Source organism: Dermacentor andersoni, chromosome 2 (genome assembly GCF_023375885.2).
Source record: "Dermacentor andersoni chromosome 2, qqDerAnde1_hic_scaffold, whole genome shotgun sequence".
Lineage (NCBI taxonomy): Eukaryota > Metazoa > Arthropoda > Arachnida > Ixodida > Ixodidae > Dermacentor > Dermacentor andersoni.
The window spans coordinates 124,806,542-124,825,430 of record NC_092815.1 but is presented as its reverse complement, the minus strand read 5'-3'; the positions used below and the strand labels follow the sequence as shown (position 1 = coordinate 124,825,430).

The 18,889-nt window shown below is 43.2% G+C and overlaps 2 protein-coding genes and 1 long non-coding RNA gene across 14 annotated transcripts in view; 2 read left to right on the top strand and 1 right to left on the bottom strand.

The window, feature by feature from the left end:
- The window catches only part of LOC126541179 (uncharacterized), a 283,735-nt gene extending 279,331 nt beyond the window's left edge, over positions 1-4,404 (bottom strand). For all 8 annotated transcript variants that reach the window (XM_050187864.3, XM_072286532.1, XM_055076519.2 and 5 more), the window contains exon 1: positions 4,235-4,404. In XM_050187864.3, the coding sequence (XP_050043821.3) occupies positions 4,235-4,279 (45 nt within the window). In that variant the 5' untranslated portion in view covers positions 4,280-4,404. The remainder of the gene's footprint in view (positions 1-4,234) is intronic.
- LOC129387528 (uncharacterized) overlaps positions 1-18,889 on the top strand; it is a 179,468-nt gene that overhangs the window by 52,784 nt on the left and 107,795 nt on the right. The gene's annotated exons all lie outside the window — the stretch shown is intronic.
- The window catches only part of LOC126541180 (general transcription factor 3C polypeptide 4-like), a 98,165-nt gene continuing 83,886 nt past the window's right edge, over positions 4,611-18,889 (top strand). For 4 of the 5 annotated variants that reach the window (XM_055076525.1, XM_055076526.1, XM_055076527.1 and 1 more), the window contains exons 1-4: positions 4,611-4,854; positions 5,514-5,643; positions 11,184-11,301; positions 15,670-15,893. In XM_055076525.1, the coding sequence (XP_054932500.1) occupies positions 4,732-4,854; positions 5,514-5,643; positions 11,184-11,301; positions 15,670-15,893 (595 nt within the window). In that variant the 5' untranslated portion in view covers positions 4,611-4,731. Of the gene's footprint in view, positions 4,855-5,513; positions 5,644-11,183; positions 11,302-15,669; positions 15,894-18,889 lie in introns of those variants that run through there. The other variant, XM_055076524.1, reaches the window with a different exon arrangement.

The window sequence follows — 18,889 nt, the reverse complement described above, 5'->3', positions numbered from 1 at the left end:
TTGTAATCCGTCGCTAGTGCTGTTGAACAGGACAGTGTCATCTGCAAACCAAAGGTTGCCGAGATATTTGCCATTGATCCCCACTCCTAAGCCTTCCCAGCTTAATAGCTTAATTACTTCCAAGTATGCAGTGCACAGAGAGAGTGTGTCTCCTTGTCTGACCCCTTTCTTTATAGGTATCTTTCTACTTTTCTTGTGGAGAACAAAGGTAGCTGTGGAATCTTTGTCGATGTCACACGCATGTAGCAATACATTCACGTATGCCTCCTGTACTCCTTGATTATGTAATGCCTCTATGACTGCTGGTATCTCTACTAAATCAAATGACTTTTCGTGACCTATGAAAGCCATATAGAGGGGTTGATTGTACTCTACAGATTTCTCGATTAGCTGATTGATGACATGGACGTGATCAATTGCAGCATATCCTTTCCTGAAGCCAGCCTGTTCTCTTGGTTGACTGAACTCAAGTGTTGCTCTTATTCTATTGAAAATTATCTTGGCGAATATTTTACACACTATTGAAAGTAAGCTAACGGACTAATAATTTTTTAATTCTTAAAAATTTCCCTTTTTGTGGATTAGTATAATGTTGGCAATCTTCCAGTTCTCTGGAACCTTTGAGGTCGTGAGACAGAAGACTAGACAGAGGGCTGCAACTATCTTTTGCAGTAAGTTGGGACAATTCCACTTGTGGGTGCCAATCACGGAGCTTGTTACTGTTTTCATTGTTTCAGTCTGTGCTGAAAGTTTAGAAAATTTGCATGCACTAAATATAGAATGATGGCTTCACTATTAGTGAAGCACACCACAAAAAAAGAAATGTGGCTCTGCAGATTGTTTGCTCTCTGAAAATAGAAAAAATTCACATCCTTATAAACTGGTTAAATTTAGACTTCTACTGGTATTATTAATAATACAGTAATTGAAATTAATTATGCCTGACAAGCATGGTAAGCTAATATCTTTTCATGAGGTGCTGCATCAATTAAAGGTGTCTCACTGTTTGCTTCACAAGCAAAGCTCTGTGCAACGAGCATACCTGGACAATGTGACACCACTGAACCTTGAATATGCTGCTAGTCGCAGAGACATAGCTTGTGTGGTGTCAACTAAGTACATAGATCAAATAAATCTACTGCATCAGCAGTCTTTCTGTTCATCACAGAGGTAGTAAGTGATACCAAGGAGGTCGAAAGCCAAGATTTTATGTCTGTCACATGCACACCTTTAAAAGTCACTGAAACCTGCAAGCTCTATCGGCTCCATTCTGTGAACTGTTGTTAGACGGGGCCAACAAGGCTTGTCAATTTCAATGGTTTTTGAAAAATGCACGTCGGACTGGCCCAAAATCTTCTCAGCAATGATTCATTTACCAAACTAGACAATTTTAACACTTTGACCAAGGTTACAATCATATCTTAGAACTGTTTTACCAATTTTGTATAACAACATGACTTGTTTGTTAATGTTCAGTCTAGGCCCCAGAAAAATCTATACGAAATAGCATGTACTGTGGCTTCCAGGCTCTATAGGTCAACAAGAATTCCTTGTGCACATCACGCCACCTACGAAGACAAATACAAAATTTCTGACTTAAGCTTCTACCAATTTCTTAATATGCTTCACAGCCACGCATCAATACATACTGAGTATGTGCAATCTCAGGTGGAGAAGATTTGCCACTGAAAATAACTTAATGGCTCAGGAAACTTCGCCACAAACTTCAGGTGTGTGCAGAAATTGATTTACCACTGTCAGGCAGCTTCCCAAAATAAGGAATGCAAACTTGGGGAGGTTCTAGTTTCAGAATTTGACCACAAATGTAGTGGCACAAACTTCTGAATGACGTCTGGGCTATATAAAAAATTCAGAAATAAACACAGCTCAAGGAATCTATTAGCAACGTGTTTGGCCAAAAAAGTTTCCATACAGCACATTTGGTTGAGGATAAAATGCACTGGTTCGTGCCATTGCTTCAGGCTGTCAATTTCGGCTTGTCTTGCCAATTGCTGGCCCTGTGGTAGGCTGACTACCCAAGTATGATGTTGCTTCCTCATTTGATTACCAGATTGAAGTTAATTATTTTCTCATCTATGAATCTTGTATTCAATGTAACTTTTATATGTTTCCATTGGCAGTATTACAATGCAGTTGAGCAGGTAAGTAACAAGACTCAACCAGCACTTCCTCTGGCCATGAAAACACTGACCTACTTCTTGTCACAAAAGTACTGTTCTGCCTATTCAAGGCCCTTTTCTCAGGTTATCCCTTTTAGGGATACTTCTACATGTAGCGCCTAGTGTGACATCTCAATGGAGGGACAGGCATCCTAACCAATGCTCACTCTTATCAGTATTCACTGAAAACAGTCGATCCAGAAAAACGAAAAGGCCTCAGGTCGTTCTAGCCGAACATTTTCAGTGTGCCCAATAACCACGCACCAAATTACTATCAAATTCTACGACAATGAATATACGGATTTTCACTTCACTTATGCTCGGTGACAACCTACGAATTAAGTACAAGTTCTGTCTAAAGAACCGCACTACGCCTACCCGTTCGTGCCTTCGCACTCCAAAACACACCTACCGAGAGATGCTGACTGCTACGGTCCCTGCCAGTGCGCCGACCTTGAAAGGAGTTCACCTCCGTCATGACGTACCGTAAATGAGCGATTCTACACAAACTTTTGTTTCAGAGCGGTGTATTTGATCCTGTGTTCTTATTGGTTATCGCCGATTACAGCGTTCTACACGGACTCGCGGAGTTCGAAATTCGCGCTTCGTGTCGGTGGGCGGCAGCACACGGCAGCAAGGCAGGACACAGAGCGCGGACGCGGCCGAGTAAAGGGGCTGCGCTGTGCTCACGCTGAGAAACGACACGTCATAACTCGGCATTATGGCATCGGCCGACGAGCGACCCTTTGTTTGACGGGACATCATTTGTCAGCGGCGTCAATCTTTTCCACTCTATTAAACACGAGTGTGTTGCCGTCCTCAACAGGCGGGACGGGCGCAGACGACGAATGCATGCGGCTCATCAGCACGATGAGCCACGGTTGCTTTCGAGCTCCTCTTTGACGATAACGGGGAAGGGTTATGCAGTACACGCATAAACTCAGTCCTTTTTCGGTGGTCGCTGCTTCAAATATACGTGCGTCAAAGGGAACACTACACGAAGAAACAGAAGTGCGCGTTACTACGTGTATAGATAGGGATAGTCGGTGCTCGCGTACGCTGCGCCCCCCGCTTTATTATTCTTACTATAATTACTAGTATTTCTTCCGCGTTAAAGGAACGGGAAGATCGAGAAATACTTGAAACGCTTCCAAAAGTGTCTTTCCCCTGCTTGCAGTCAGGATATATCGCACGATCGCGAATGGACTTCGTAGGAAGTACTACGAAAGACAAGGCACAGGCGACGTTCGAAAAAAAAAAAAATCCTCGGCTTGTCGCGGTGTAGTGAAACAAGACAGATGCGTCGAAAAGATGTGCGCGGCAATTATGCTTGAAAGACGCCGCCGGGGGGGTCGCAACAGACGCGCAACGACCTAACGCTCACGCGCCCGAGAGTCTCGACTCGGTCTGTCGGCACGAAAAAACGAAGAAAAGCGGGGAAACGGAGAGCGCGGTCAGATAAACGAACCATGAGAGGAACTTTAGAGATTGCGGGGGAGGAAGCCACGTTGGTGAGACGTGCTCTCACAAGGGACTCTATTCAGCGGTCTCCGAGAAAAAACAAAAACAAAATATAGTGGGAGGGACTCGGCTTCAGAAGCGCTACGTGCGAGTGGAGTCTCTTCACTCCGTCGATGCGGATGTGGCAGCCGAGCGTGAGAACCGAGTCCGTTAGAAGAAACGGTGTTTACTCCCTGTCATCGCTTTCCGCGCGAACATACAGAAGCGCAAGAACTCTTGCACAGACGCTAACACGGCAGCCCAAAATAGCTAGCCGACAATCTGATGGTCGCCACAACATGTGGCCCTGCGTGCTCCGTTGGCGATCGCGGAAGACATATAAACACGAACCGCAAGAATAAGATCGACTCGTCAGGCATCTGCAAAGGCTTTCGATGTGTATGCGTCAGCATTTTCACCGTACTTTTTGAGCGGCATTAAATATATTTCTTTTCTTGCGCGGGAGAAACGAGGAAAGCTCTTGCAACACAGCCACATATGCGCGGCAGGTTATTTTAGAACGCGTCGGTTTGAACGATGCAACGACCGCTTACCATCTCCTGGCCAGCCCGCAGCTTTTTCAGTCGTTCTTCCTCCATGCTGGACAACTGTCACACACAGAAACACACAGAATGGCACAAGAAAATGGAGTATAGTCTACGTGGGACAGGTCATTTTGTGGAGCATCTTCCCCAGCAACGGAGGGTACAAGGCAGCGGCCATGTTTTTTACTGATACGACAATGCGTCTCCCACTACACCCGCAATATTTTTGCATAAAGAAACTAGATATACCATAATATTTAAATACAGAACTATTGTAGAAACATTATTTGTTAATTATATTAAGGCTTAGAAAAACAGTTGTAAAGCAAACATTATATACGAAACTGCAAACGCGATTTTGTAGCGCTTTATCAGCACGAAAAAATTGCGGGGAAGTTTGCTCTGTCGCACATGTGAGAGATGCCGTGCAGTAGCTTTGACGGTGTTGTCTTTTGATAACCTGAAGATTTAATCAGCTCAACAAAGCTGCATCCAGGGAATTTACAATGAATATATTCGAGCCCGCGTATGTGACCAATTTTGCGGGCGCCGCAAACTGCTTTTCGGCTGTCAGTTGGTCATCTCATAACAAGTTGTGCGTTATAACCAATGAAGCGATACGCGTTCTGGTGAGTTAAAGCAAATTAAATTAGTGTACAAGTCTTCAGAAGCAAAGTGCCCTTTTGTTCCGGATATTATGGCCGGGACATTTAATTCGTACGGAACGTGTGACGTGGAGAAAGCCACGACGAGCATACTGAACGTTTTACTATGGTTTTACTACACATGTCCACGGGTCGCGTCAAGCCCGCTTTTACGGCTTACCATCCCGCGACGAGATTATCGATAGTAAAAGCGGAAGGCGGAACGAGCCATCTGCAGGTGTTTCAAAAAAAGAATTGTGCAAAAACCATCGACGATGGTCGTCAATGTAAACGAATAGCTGGAACAAACGAAAGAACGAGCGAATGAACTAGACTCGGGTGCACGTTAAAGAACTTCTGTTGGTCAAAATTGATCCGGAGTCTCCCAGTGCGGCGTGCCCGATAATCATATCGTGACTTTGACATGTAAAATCCCGGACTTCAATTTAATTTTAACCGTTTGGCATTTGCAAAGCGTACTTCGCGTGTATCGATTCCTTTGGCCTGTGCTTAACATACGACTTTACTTGTTTTGACACACATGACAGATTCGTGGCCATGTTCATGGTGCGCTTGTATTTTTTCTACTTGTTTCGTTTTCTACAGCATACTATTCCCGGTTGTGTATTTCTGTCTCTTTTCAGGGTTCACCTTGTTCTCCTAGTGAGAGTGGATACCCTCTCCAGTTCAACAAGGCTCGGATACCGAATCCAGACAAACCATTTGATATCGCCACAACACCCTATGACAGCCATCTTGAGAACCTAGACGTTGGTACATGCCTGTAAAATGTGTAGCACTGTTCTATGTGGTTTTGCATTACGGTGGCAAACTGGGCAAGCTGGTAATGACCATTGAAATGAGCAACGAAATCTTGTGCACATAGTAAGCCTCGAGAAATCTATCTGATGAGGTGTGATAAGCAACTCGACCAAAGGCATAATGACCTGCAGGGAAGTATCATGCTTACAGCCTTTGTTTCAATTGGTTTTTAAAAGCAGTACTGACATAAAAATACTGGGCATTACAGGGTCAAGCCCAGACATAGTATTAGTATGATCCCATTCTAGGCACAGCAGATACACTGAAGTAATTTTTTCCTGCCTGACTCGGAATGTCTGGGTTAAATATATTGTGCTGTAAAATAAGGGGCAGTGGGGCTGTGCCTATAAGAGAGACAACGACGAGGAGGGAGAGAAACCTTGTTTTCGGTGCTCGATCGGCTACACTACCTCTCTCTGCTCCATCGTTCTAGACGCGAATGCTTACTGCTCAAAGTGCTTCGCGACAATATATATAGGTTGTTTTCTAATATCGGTTGGTGGCCTCCTTGCAGTACCTGAAGCATTTTGAAGCAGTTTGAAAATTGCATTAAGTGCCTGCCAGAGAGAGAGAAAATAATGCAGAGAAAGGCAGGGAGGTTAACCAGAGGTAGTTCCGTAGGGCCTGCCAGGGCATGCCCTACGTCTTGTAGAGATTGGGTTATACGAACATTGGAATAGCAAGCAGTATCCACAGATTATACTTCTGCAGTAGTTATATGACATCTAAATATTACTGTGAGAGGGCACTTGGTAGACGTAGTGAAGACTTGAAAGTGAGAAAAATATGTGAAAGTGACAAACTTGTGGAGAAATCCCTTTATTGTAATTTTTAATGTGCCTTTACTCTATGCTTCTTTTGAGGAGCCTAATGTATTGCAAAGAAATATTTGTAGATTACAGGACCACAGAAAACGGTGAATTTTCAGGCAGTGTATGAATGCAATAAGTAAAACTACACTGGCTATGTTGTTCACGTATACTAGTACAGGCTGGAAATGCACATGCCGGGCAGCTTGCCCAGGCTGTGAAAATATTCAGCTTTTCAGATTCCATGGTCAGGAAACTTTTGACAAGGACTGTGCATTTAAATGAATGACCAGATATGCTAGAGACCCTCTAAAATTTCTACTTAATGTCTGCCTTACTAGATGTTTTACAAACTTTCAGCATATTTATGTGGCAATGTGTGTGACCAGAAGAAAAGTTGAGCCATTTCATTTTTCAAGTCTGACGTGGAAAGACAAAGCGAGGTTGTATTTGCATAAAAGAGACTGCGTAGTTTCATCCTTGGACCGGAAATGGTCTGAAAGCATTTTTATGACATTTCTACTACACAAGCTTAAGCACAACTATTTCTTCTTGGGAAAAATTCAATTCATGAGGGGTCAATGATGACTTTAAAGTCAAGTTGACTGTAATCAAAGGCATTTCATGTGGATGACATGCATCGGATTAAATCGCAGCAGTTATTATGTTCTAATTTGTGAAGGTTCTGGAGATATCTAGATACGGTACCTTGAATGGTGCTAACTTAAAGGGGCCCTGAAACACTTCTTGAACATAGTAAGAAAATGTCGGTCTGTACAAGAGGGCTCCTGTGAACACATGAGCCAAATATTATTGCATTACATGCAGCAGGGCATTCACAATCTCATGTTGAAAACAGAGAAAAATCTCTTGCTATCACTTCAGCACTGTTGTCACAAGCAGTTGGACCTACCAACAACTACTGACTGATTTCGTGATTGCAAGAACATTATCAGCACTATATCGTCATCGTCATCATCAGCCTATTTTATGTCCACTGCAGGACGAAGGTCTCTCCCTGCAATCTCCAATTACCCCTGGCCTGCGCCAACCGATTCCAACTAGCACCTGCGAATTTCCTAATTTCATCACCCCACGTAGTCTTCTGCCGTCCTTGACTACGCTTCCCTTCTCTTGGCACCCATTCTGTAACTATAATGGTCCGCCGATTATCTAACCTACGCATTACATGACCTGCCCAGCTCCATTTCTTTCTCTTAATGTCAATTAGAGTATCGACTATCCCTGTTTGCTTTCTGATTCACACCGGTCTCTTCCTGTCTCTTAATGTTATGCCTAACATTCTTCGTTTCATCGCTCTTTGTGTGGTCCTTAACTTGTTTTCAAGCTTCTTTGTCAGTCTCCAAGTTTCTTCCCCATATGTCACCACCGGTAGAATGCATTAATTGTACACCTTTCTTTTTAATGATGATGGTAAGCTTCCGGTCAGTATCTGACAATGTCTGCCGAATGTGCTCCAACCCATTTTTGTTCTTTTGTAAATTTCCTTCTCATGATCAGGGTCCCCTGTGAGCAATTGACCTAGGCAAACATACTCCTTCACAGACGAGACTCTAGAGGCTGAATGGCGATCCTGAACTCTTGTTCCCTTGCATGGCTATTGATCGTTATCTTTGTTTTCTGCGTAATAATCTTTAACCCCACCTATATACTCTCTCTTTTAAGGTCCTCAGTCATTTGTTGCAACTCGTCCCCAATGTTGCTGAACAGGACAATATCGTGTGCAAATCGAAGGTTGCTGAAATATTCGCCGTTGATCCTCCTAAGCCTTCCCAGTTTAATAGCCTGAGTACTCCTTTGAAGCACACAGTGAGTAGCATTGTAGAGATCGTGTGTCCTTGTCTGACCCCTTTCTTTATAGGTATCTTCCTACTTTTCTTGTGGAGAATTAAGGTAGCTGTGGAATCATTGTAGATACTTCCCAAGATATTTACGTAAGCGTCCTGTACTCCTTGATTACGTAATGCCTCTGTCACTGCTGGTATATCGACTGAATCAAATGCCTTTTCGTAATCTATGAAAGCCATATAGAGAGGCTGATTGTACTCTGCCGATTTCTTGATTACCTGATTGATGACATGGATGTGATTAATTGTAGGATATCCTTTCCTGAAGCCAGCCTGTTCTCTTAGTTGACTGAACTCAAGTGTTGCTCTTATTCTATTTAAAATTACCTTGGTGAATATTTTATATAATATTGGAAGTAAGCAAATGGGCCTATAATTTTTCAATTGTTTAACGTCTCCCTTCTTGTGGGTTAGTATAATGTTTGCATTCTTCCATTTTTCTAGGACCCTTGCAGTCAATAGACACTTTGTATAGAAAACCGCCAGTTTTCCAAGCATTATGTCTCCTCCACCTTTGATTAAATTGACTGTTTCTTCATCTTGTCCTGCCGCTCTTTCCCCGTTTCATGTCTTGCAAGGCTCTTTTAACTTCATCGCTTGTTATAGAAGGAGCTTCTGTAATTTGTTCATTACTCTTTTGAATGGAGGTATCGTGGCTGCTTTGGGTACTGTACAGGTCACTATAGAATTCTTCTGCTGCTTTTACTATACCTTCGAGATTGCTGATGATATTACCCTGTCCATCTTTCAGTGCATACATCTTCGTTTGTCCTATGCCAAGTTTCCTTCTCACTGTTTTCAGGCTGCGTCCATTTTTTACTGCTTCCTCAGTCTTTCTCACATTGTATTTTCGATTATCTCTTATTTTGTCCTTGTTGATTAGTTGTGGTAGCTCCACGAATTCTATCTTATCTCTTGAGTTAGACACTTTCATTCTTTGTTCTTTCTTTATTAGGTCCTTTGTTACTTGGGAGAGCTTACCTACTGTTTGCCTTCGTGCCTTACCTCCCTTTTCAATTGCTGCTTCTGAAGCCAGCTGAGTTACGTTTTCATTGATTGCCTCTATGTCATCTTCATCTCTGTTCTAAGGTTGCATACTTGTTTGCAAGTGTCAACGTGAATTGGTCTGCTTTTACCCTTACTGCATCTAGGTTGGCGTGTTTCTTTTTGACCAATTTTACTTTTTCTCTCTTCATATTGAGGTGAATCCTAGACCTAACTAACCTATGATAACTGCACTTTACCCTACCTAACACTTCTACATCCTGCACTATGCTGGGATCGGCAGAAAGTATGAAATCAATTTCATTTCTTGTTTCACCATTAGGGCTTTTCCAGGTCCACTTTTTGTTCCAACGCTTCCTGAAGAAGGTGTTCATTATTCGCAGCTTATTCCTTTCCGCAAACTCTTCCAACATCTCTCCTCAGGTGTTCCTAGAATCCATGCCGTAGTTGCCAATTGCTTGTTCACCAGCCTGCTTTTTTCCACTTTTGCATTAAAGTCACCCATGACTACAGTATACTGAGTTTGCACTTTTCGCATTGCTAATTCGACATTTTTATAAAACTTTTATTTCTTCATCATTGTGACTGGAGATTGGAGCATAGGTTTGTACTACCTTTATTCTATACTTCCTATTCAGCTTTATTACAACTACTGCTACCCTTTCGTTAATGCTGTAGAATTCGTCAGCGTTGCCTGCTATGTCCTTATGGATTAGGAATCCTACTCCTAACTGCTTCTTATCTGGTAGTCCTCTATAGCAGAGAACATGGCCATTTGTCAGCACTGTATAAGCTTCACTAGTTCTTCTAACCTGACTAAGGCCGATGATATCCCAAACAATGCCTGACAGTTCCTCAAAGAGTCCTGCTAGGCTAGCATCACTCGAGAGGGTCCGGGTTGCAAGGGCCAGTTTCCATTGGCGGCCTGTCTGGTTCTAGAGATTCTTAGCACCCTCTGCTGCATTACAGGTCTGACCACCGCCTTGGTCAGGTGCTCGGCAGCTGTGGACTGATGGCCATTGGGTAATTGAATGAGTCATTTGGGAGCAAGTGTCCGAGTACTGCACCAGGGAGGCCAATTCCTGTTCTGGGGAGGGAGTGTCTTATTGAAGCTTAGTGGGTCTTCCTAATTTGGTAGTACCTGGATTAGTATAGCCCCACTTGCTCTCGGCGTTTTTGTCAGTGTCAGGCGCCACTCTAAGCCTGGAGATGTAGTGTACCATAATTGCTATAATTGTATAGCAATTATAGTACAATTAATCTTTGCAGTACAAGGCTATGCACGACAGTTGCATATAGCTGCATCTGGTGCGTGTGACCTCTGAGATAGCATTGGTGTGCTGTGCAGCGTAGTCTATCGCAGCCACCACAGGGTGCTGCGATGAGCCCTTTCACCACCGAGACACTGCACGTTTAGGCAGGGCATTGCCCCCTTGGCTTCTCTCCTGTGCAGCTTCCAGCATGCTAGTGTGGAGGAAAAGAGAGAGAAATCTGCCTATTGATGCAATAACTACACTTATACTTGAAGAATTCGAAAACTTCTTATGCCATAAGATTTGCGAGATGACATCCTTTATTAGTGACGCTATTCTATGATTAGTTAGAAAGTGTTTCAAGGCCCCTTTAATGCTTATTTCTCCCGAAGCATTCAACATTTGCTTTTTACAGTCGGTGCTTGTTAAAGCTAAGCCACTTAATGTGTCTTCATTGTTTGGGTTAAGCTTGATAATGACTGTACATTAGCACTTATGAAGCATTTCTATGCGACATGCTTGGCCACATTAAAGACTTTCCGCATGTATGTGTGCAGATGATCGGCACTCACTGATGCTGGACATCACGCTTTCACCTGACAGCGCCAATGCAGTCCTGCACAAGACATACCATAGGGCACTGTGGTCTCCAATGCATTTGGGTGGCAAGAACCGGCAAGCAGGCTTCAGATATTCAGTTTACTGCAGGCTTTTGTCCAACGCTTGGAAGTGCTATCAAAATGACATGCGTATTGCCTGAGCTTGTTCTGCTAAGTGCCTTTTTCTAGGATGCTTATCAAATGCATGTTATAGTGCCCATACATTCGCTTCCATTTTCAGTGGTCAGAGTTGCGCACTTGACTGCAATAACATTCAAAGCTTAATAGGCATGTAGACAATCTTGAGCAGATGACCCTGTGCACATATGACTTGCTTGTATACAGAAAAAAAATAGACTGACCTTGCCATTTGTTGACAGAAAAAAGGTGCATGCTTTGTTCGGCCTTTTCCTAATTAATGGTGACTGAAATTGAGTTGGCAGTAAGCAGTTGTGTATGCTTGGTGTTAATGAATCACTTGCTGCTTTGCAGCTTATCTTTATATGCTTAGTCGATTTAACTTTTTGCATCAGGAAATGTGTTGTGTGTAGTATGTAGCATGTATGCAATGTCGAGGGTGGAAGTGGTGCGGTAGATCAGAAAATTTGCAGCCATCGGATGGATTTGACTGGCGCCAAACTGAGGCAGCTGGAGGTCACTGCGAGAGGCATTGTCCTGGTGTCATAACTATGATGGTGATGCTTTCAAGCAACATGGCATTCTTACTGGCAATGTATAGTCAGTATTTCTGTAGATAGTGAAAGAAGTTGCAGCTGCAATTTTTTTCATGTTGATTGCATTTGTGCTACTTTAGGATGTATACGTCTTCTAGGCTTTAAAAAACAACACACAAACATGGAAGGGGGCTAAAAGAGCAGTAAAGGCGAATCGAAGTCAAGCTAAAGGGCTAGAAAATGTCTGAGGTGTCAGTATTATCTCAAAGAGAGCTTTAGTAATAGAGAAATTGAGGAAAATGCCAGACACGATTAGAGACTCCCCTGGGACATTCAAGTACTAGCCCGATAATGGGGGCAGTCCTCATTATAATTCCATCGCTAGTACTAGACCACTCGTAATAGAAAGAAAATGCTACTTGTCGTGTTCTATTTGATTTTTTGGAAAAGGCACTCATTGACAACAATGTGAGCAGTAGAAGGGTTTCGTTTTCTCCACATTGCGCCACCGAAACTTTTGCGTTTGAGAAGTTTCATTATCGCATAGTGCTTCGCTGGTTTTTTCTGGCTCGTGAAACACACGCAGACTGTGAGTAGCAGAGACTGCTGCATCCATGTGAGGTTGTGGGATTCCCAAACAGTCCACTCCAGTTGACCAAAAGCAGCTGCAGTGGCAAATCCAATGCTCTGTCTTGGCTCGGTTTCTCCATGGCCACACATTTGCGTGTCACGCAGAAAACAGTTGCACTATCCGTCGTTTTACTCACTGGTAACAGTGAAGGGTGGTAATGACCTGTGCAGCGTCACCACTCCCCGCTTGGGGACGGGCGATTTGAATTGTACTTAAGGTATGCAGACCCTTCAGTGCAATTTTTTCGTAAACTAAATGTTTTCTTGGCATGAAAGAAGTGCTGCGAGGCTTCTGGAATGGTATTTTAATTGTCCATGTCAGCTTAGTATTTGCCTTTAGTGTCCCTTTAAGCACTGTCGCGTCCTACAGATTTAAGGAGACAATTGCATCTTGTTCCACTACTTCCTTTGTCTTTTGCTGTCCCTCCGATGCCTCGTGCATGATGGAAGATGGCACGCTGCCTCCCCACTTTTGTCCCTTGTGCACAGGAGATTGAGCTGTGATTGTTGGGTGACCCTCGCACACACAGCATGTGATGTGTGGTGACAATGTTATCATGCTTCGACTTTATACTGAACATCATGGCAACAACAATAGCAGAAATGCACCTGGAATGTCCATATAATTGCTATCACAATAAAACACTGCAGTTATGACCATTACAGAACTCATACACTCAGATGTATGTAGTATGTAGTAAAGATATATGCAACCTATACATAACTAAACATAGATTATAAACATACGAGAGACGTTCCGAAAGTAAGTTTTGTCATTTATTTTCACACGAAAGCTTTATTGCCAAAAAAAGTACGGCATCATGAACTATACACCTTGCACTATTTGTCCACATAGTCGCCACTGACATTGCGACATTTGTTGTAGCGTGCAGTCAGTTTGAAGAAACCACTCTGGTAAAACTCGGTGTTCTGCGATGCAAGGCCTGAGGCGTGACCTTTTCACCATGCACGATCTGTAACCATTCATGGATGATGGACACGCTAGTCCCACATGCCTATTCATACCGGATAACAGCACGCACTTCCATTGGTGACCCCGTTGTCAGCACATGTCTATCTGTCATTGTTATTTGTACTCAAATAACCTCAGGCATGCTGATCTGCTGCTACACTCTCTTCTTCGGTGCTCTGCACATGAGTCATTCTTCCTCCATTGATACTCCTGTTGTTGAACCAGCAATGGGCATGGATTCTCATGGCGATTGTTTGTTTCACCTGGTGTACCATCTTCTTCAAAAAATGACAGAACTTACTTTCTGAGTGTCCCTCGTATTTAAGCAAACAGTGGAACAGTACTTCTAATCTATTTATACAAGTATGAAAGTCCCACTTCAAATACATCAATAAGTAAAAAAAGTCAGTGCACTGTAGGAGTAACGTAAGGTCGAATGAATATATTAACTTTCCAGTAATCAATTAATGCTTGGAGTGTGGTTAATTGTTTATTGCGATAGGAACTATGTGTACGCTCACGGCAAAGTTCCATCATTGGCATCGCCATTCCGTATGATGTCCATGTGCAATAACACCATGACAGCGCATTGTATGCTGTAGGTGGAAGGGAAAACATGCGAGGTTGAGTCGAGAAGGATTGTGGCTTGATGTGGCGGCATCTTCTCGCACACAAAATGGAGGAAGGCAGGGAGGGTGTTCACCACCACCAGTGGGGAGATGTTTGTGCTCTAGGAGGAAGAGGGGGGTGGGACAGGTTTGTGCACATTTCTCCTCTTTGGCTCTGGCTGCGGCGGCAGGGAGCGGCTGCATGCGCCCAGTCTCCTTTCTTGGTGGTAATCTGTGGTGGGCTCGGAGGTTGATTGGCCCAAGATAAGTAATGACTTCACATATGCTGTGTTCTCGCGTGCTTAGTTTGCAGTGAAGCGAGAGGCAGCACGAAGGGGAATTCGTTTGCCCCTGCCACCACTCTTCATCATGCCAGCGAGAATTCTGACAGCGAGTGTCTGCTGTCATCGAGTGAGATGTGTTCATGTGTGCCTGTGTGCGCATGACAACATGGTTATTCATTTAGTTCAGAAGCAGATGTTTACAATGGTTTATGCAGCTTATAAAACTACTACCCTTACTTCGTATAGCTGTCTAATAGTTTGTTGTCACAATCAATTATTTGCCTGTCGGGCAAAACTGCGACTTTCCTAATCGTGATTAATCCTTTGAGGGCACATGAGGGATGCTTCTTTTGCTCAAAAGCAAGGAAGGGAATGGCTGGTTGAGCTTCAATGTTCCTACCAAGATGGCGCCAGTGATACTTTCATGACAAATTCCACACATGCATGCCACACTTTGAGCTGGCAAAGGGAAAATTGTCTGTGCGTCACTTGCTTAAAGCACTGGCATTAGTGAAAGGGCGAGTGACATGCTGCTGAGAAGTCTTGCATGCCTTGTGATGCTATTGTAAAATGTTTAAAAACGTGTGTCTCCGCAGCTGAAATTATGGTTGCGTTTGAGCGAGTTCGATACACCTTATATGTCAATGTGCTATTAAACGCAACTCAAGGTTTGTTGCATGGTTACTTCTTTCTTTAATGTACATAAACTTGTTTGCTATTCTCACAGAACGAAATGTCAGTTTAGGCCTAACAAATATGCATGCTTTCGTTTCTGCCATCTCCAGTTCATGTTACATGAGCGTAGTGTTGGCTCTGTGCTTAGACCAGTATTCATGCCACCTTTAGCGACCAGATGCATAGTAACGCGATCTCTCACTTTCGAGTAACTGCGCTTATTGCGTGTATTAGTGTAAAATTTCCCGGTTGCATTGAATTCTGTGACTATAGTACCCGAACAACCAATTTGTAATATTTGTTCCATGTAAACAAATATTTGTGAATTTAATTAGTAAGCTAAAAGGTTCTGATTAATCGGGTTTAAATCAATGCCAAGCCTTTGTTATCACCCCTTTTTTTTTCCATCGGCAGGGACTTGGTTGAAATATGCAGTACCTCATTGGATGTATAGCATAATTACTTGGCTTTCTCTGACGGAAGTATACCAGATTGAATCAGCTTTGCCCCCTGCATGAGGCTTGTGCTTCTTATCTATTGTTGAATCCTCAATTGACTAGCAGTGCATTAACTCTGCTACACTGGTTTCTCTTCTCCTAGATGCCTCCTCGCAACACTTACCCGGGACCACCGAATTCAGATCTTCCATGAGCGTATCGAGGCACACTGGGACTGCCTGGCAGAACCGTCTCAAGTGCATTATGAACAGACCAAAGAGTCGTGGACCGCACCTCGTAGGCAGAAGAAGACCGAGAAGCCTGCTGCCTACTCAAAATATGTCTTTGACCTCCTAAAGGAGAGGAGCTACTCTGTGGCTGCCCTCGGTGAGAAAACATTGTTAAAACACCCAGCCAGCTTGACGCAGTTACTACAGTTAAACCTAGTGTAAAGAACATGGATATAACAAATTATAAAATTCAACAAAGTGCATACAAACTTTGGCTGTCCATGCTTTATTTCGTTGAGTACACTGCTTATAAAGGAACAGAAAATGCAAGATTAAAAAAAAATATTGCTTACAGCAAAGAGAATGCATGTTAGTTCAATTGTAGCTCAAAATATTATTCTGTCAAATTCCCATAGAGCAACTTCACAATGCCATATCCTGGATGTGCATGCACGTTTTGGCCAATGGCTTGGCTTGGCTGGCCCAGAAATTTTGTGTGACCACACTGGTTGCATACTTGCATATTAATGTTTGTAATTCAATGTTATTCACATGCAAAGTGACGATGCAGCAAAAGTGGATGCACTGAAGAAGCTTTCAAATTTTTTTGTCCAGTGCAAAGAAAACTTCCCACGATACCATGTCATATATACTGAGAACCCTGGAAAGTCTGTCAGAACCATGACACTGTTCAGTGTTGCTAAAATGCCTTACGGACACACTGGGTACTGGGTACAAAGCGACAAAAATGGCTAGTACTGATCTGCTTGAAGTATGCAACAAACTCCAGCATGGAAAGATTTCAAATCTTGTGACATTTGGTGATGCTCAAATCACGGTGACACCACATCAGTCACTGAATACATGCAAAGGAGTGATATCAGATGATGACCTTTTGAACTTGAGTGAACAAGAGCTCCTAGAGGGCTTGAAGGACCAGAACGTCATGCAGGTGCAGAGACTAAACAGGAGAACAAAGAAATTCCAACAAAATATCTGATAATTACTTTTGGTTCAAGTGAACTGCCCTAGATAATCGAGGCTGGGTATGTAAAGATAGGAGTAAAGGTGTACAGTGCTCACGGAATGAAATGCGGCACGGAGCATTTAGTAGAACCCAACATATGTGCAAAGTACGCGAGAGCACCATGTCATGTCGCTAGAAATTTGATCACCAAAGGTGATGAGCACTCCGATGTAAGTGTACGCGCCAGAATTACGTCAATGTGACATGAACTGCAGCCGGTTGAAACGAAAGTATGCGCATTACTTAGCCCTAAAATGCCGCGTTTCATTCCGTGAGCACTGTACATCCGAAACCCACGCAGACGCTTCAAATGTCGATGGTACGGCAGTGGTTTGCAAAGCTGCTGGGGACAACAAACCTCTTCTAAGTGTGGTGACTACTATCATCCCCCAGGTAACTGTAACGGTGTACTCCATTGCGTGAACTGTGACAGTGAGCATGCTGCATATTCTACTCTTGTCTGACATGGAAAAAGAGATTGGCACTATCAAAGTAAAACAGAAAATTTCCTTCCAAAAACTGCTTTTGTCGCCGCACGACAGATGATGCAGCAGGCGCCTTTCCATTCTTTACATGCTCATTCCTGGCCGTGATACATAAAAATTGCGATATCGTCCCATATCTTGCTAACTTTTCCAGATTTCAATCAGTAATGTCAAAAAACAAGTAACAGATATTTTAGCAACAGTAATCGCTTAGTACTGCTCAAATTCCATGCTGCACTGACCATGAATCAAGCTGCCAGCAATATTCCTAAGCAGACGACGTCTGCTGGGCCTCACAAATGAACTCACTTGCATGCGGCGTGCGTGCATGCGTGTGAAGGTGACCTTGGGAGGCACAGCATGGATTAGCTAGGGCGCAATATTCCCCGACATGCAAACTGTCATGTTTTCCATGGTTTGTAAGCTTTCTGTCTTTCTTGTCCTCGCAGACTTCTGTACTGTGCTGGCGGTGCTGGTTTCTGACATTGTGCACACGCATTTCATGTTGCTACAAAGACCAGTACTTTCTATCTGTGCCATTTGAGAATGGGGCAGAAATGTGTTGTGTTGAAATGCTGCAGTGGCCATGTGTCCTGTGAGGAAAAGATAATAACCTTCAAAGTTCCTAATGACTCAGTATGGTTGCAAGTGTGGGCTCATACGATTCCAAGGAAAGATAGTCAGTGACTCGCAACTATGTTTGTGAGAAGCAACTTTTCAGAGAGCGATATAACAAGGAGGTGGTATTACCGTGAACTAGGGGGTAAAGTCCTTATAGACAAACCTAAATGGCCTGATTTGTTGCCAGACACTGCTGTCAGTATTTCTGAACTGTCCTAGCTACTTGTCCTCCATTCGCAAAAAAAAAAAAGCAAACTGAATGCCACATGAAGTGCGTGAAGTGTGTTAAGATGTAGACTTCAGTGGATAAAGATATAAGCACGCATGCTGCTTGCAATAGTGAGAAAGGTGATATGGGGTGTCTTGCCGCCTCCCACGTTGGCCATGAGTTTGCGGACAGTTGTGGCAAATCACATAATCTGCAGCACACATTATCAGTTATCTGTAAGAGTAACAGAGTGGGTTCCAACGGAATAGAAAGGCAATCAAGGATGGCAGGGATAGTTAGGTGGTGTGATGAGGCTAGGAAATTTTCAGACATCGGGTGGAGCCAGCTGATATGAGACAAAAGTAATTGGAGGTCATCAGGAGAGATGTTTACCCTGTGGTGGACACAAGTTGATCATAATGATGATATTCCCACCCACACAGGCCCCAGTGCATGCATGGCTGGCTCGTTGAGAGTGCATGTCACCATATTGGATTGCACATTATGCTGCGTTACAACTTTTGTGCACGTACCTGCTTTGTTTCTCACAAGTAAAACTTGGGCTTTGGATCGGTGATGCTGTGCCTACATGTAATTCACATCATTGTCCTTTCTTTTTCTTTTTTTCTCTGTTGTCTCTGTTTTCCTACTGTAGAGAAATTAGCCATTTTTTGTAGGTTACACTAGATTTTATTTTTCTGAAGAAACTATCGCACTCAAAATTTCATGTATTACTGAAAGCAACACAGAGTGAATCTGCTTTTCAGGCATACAACTTTTATTAATGAGATTTATGTCATAAAAAAAGAAAA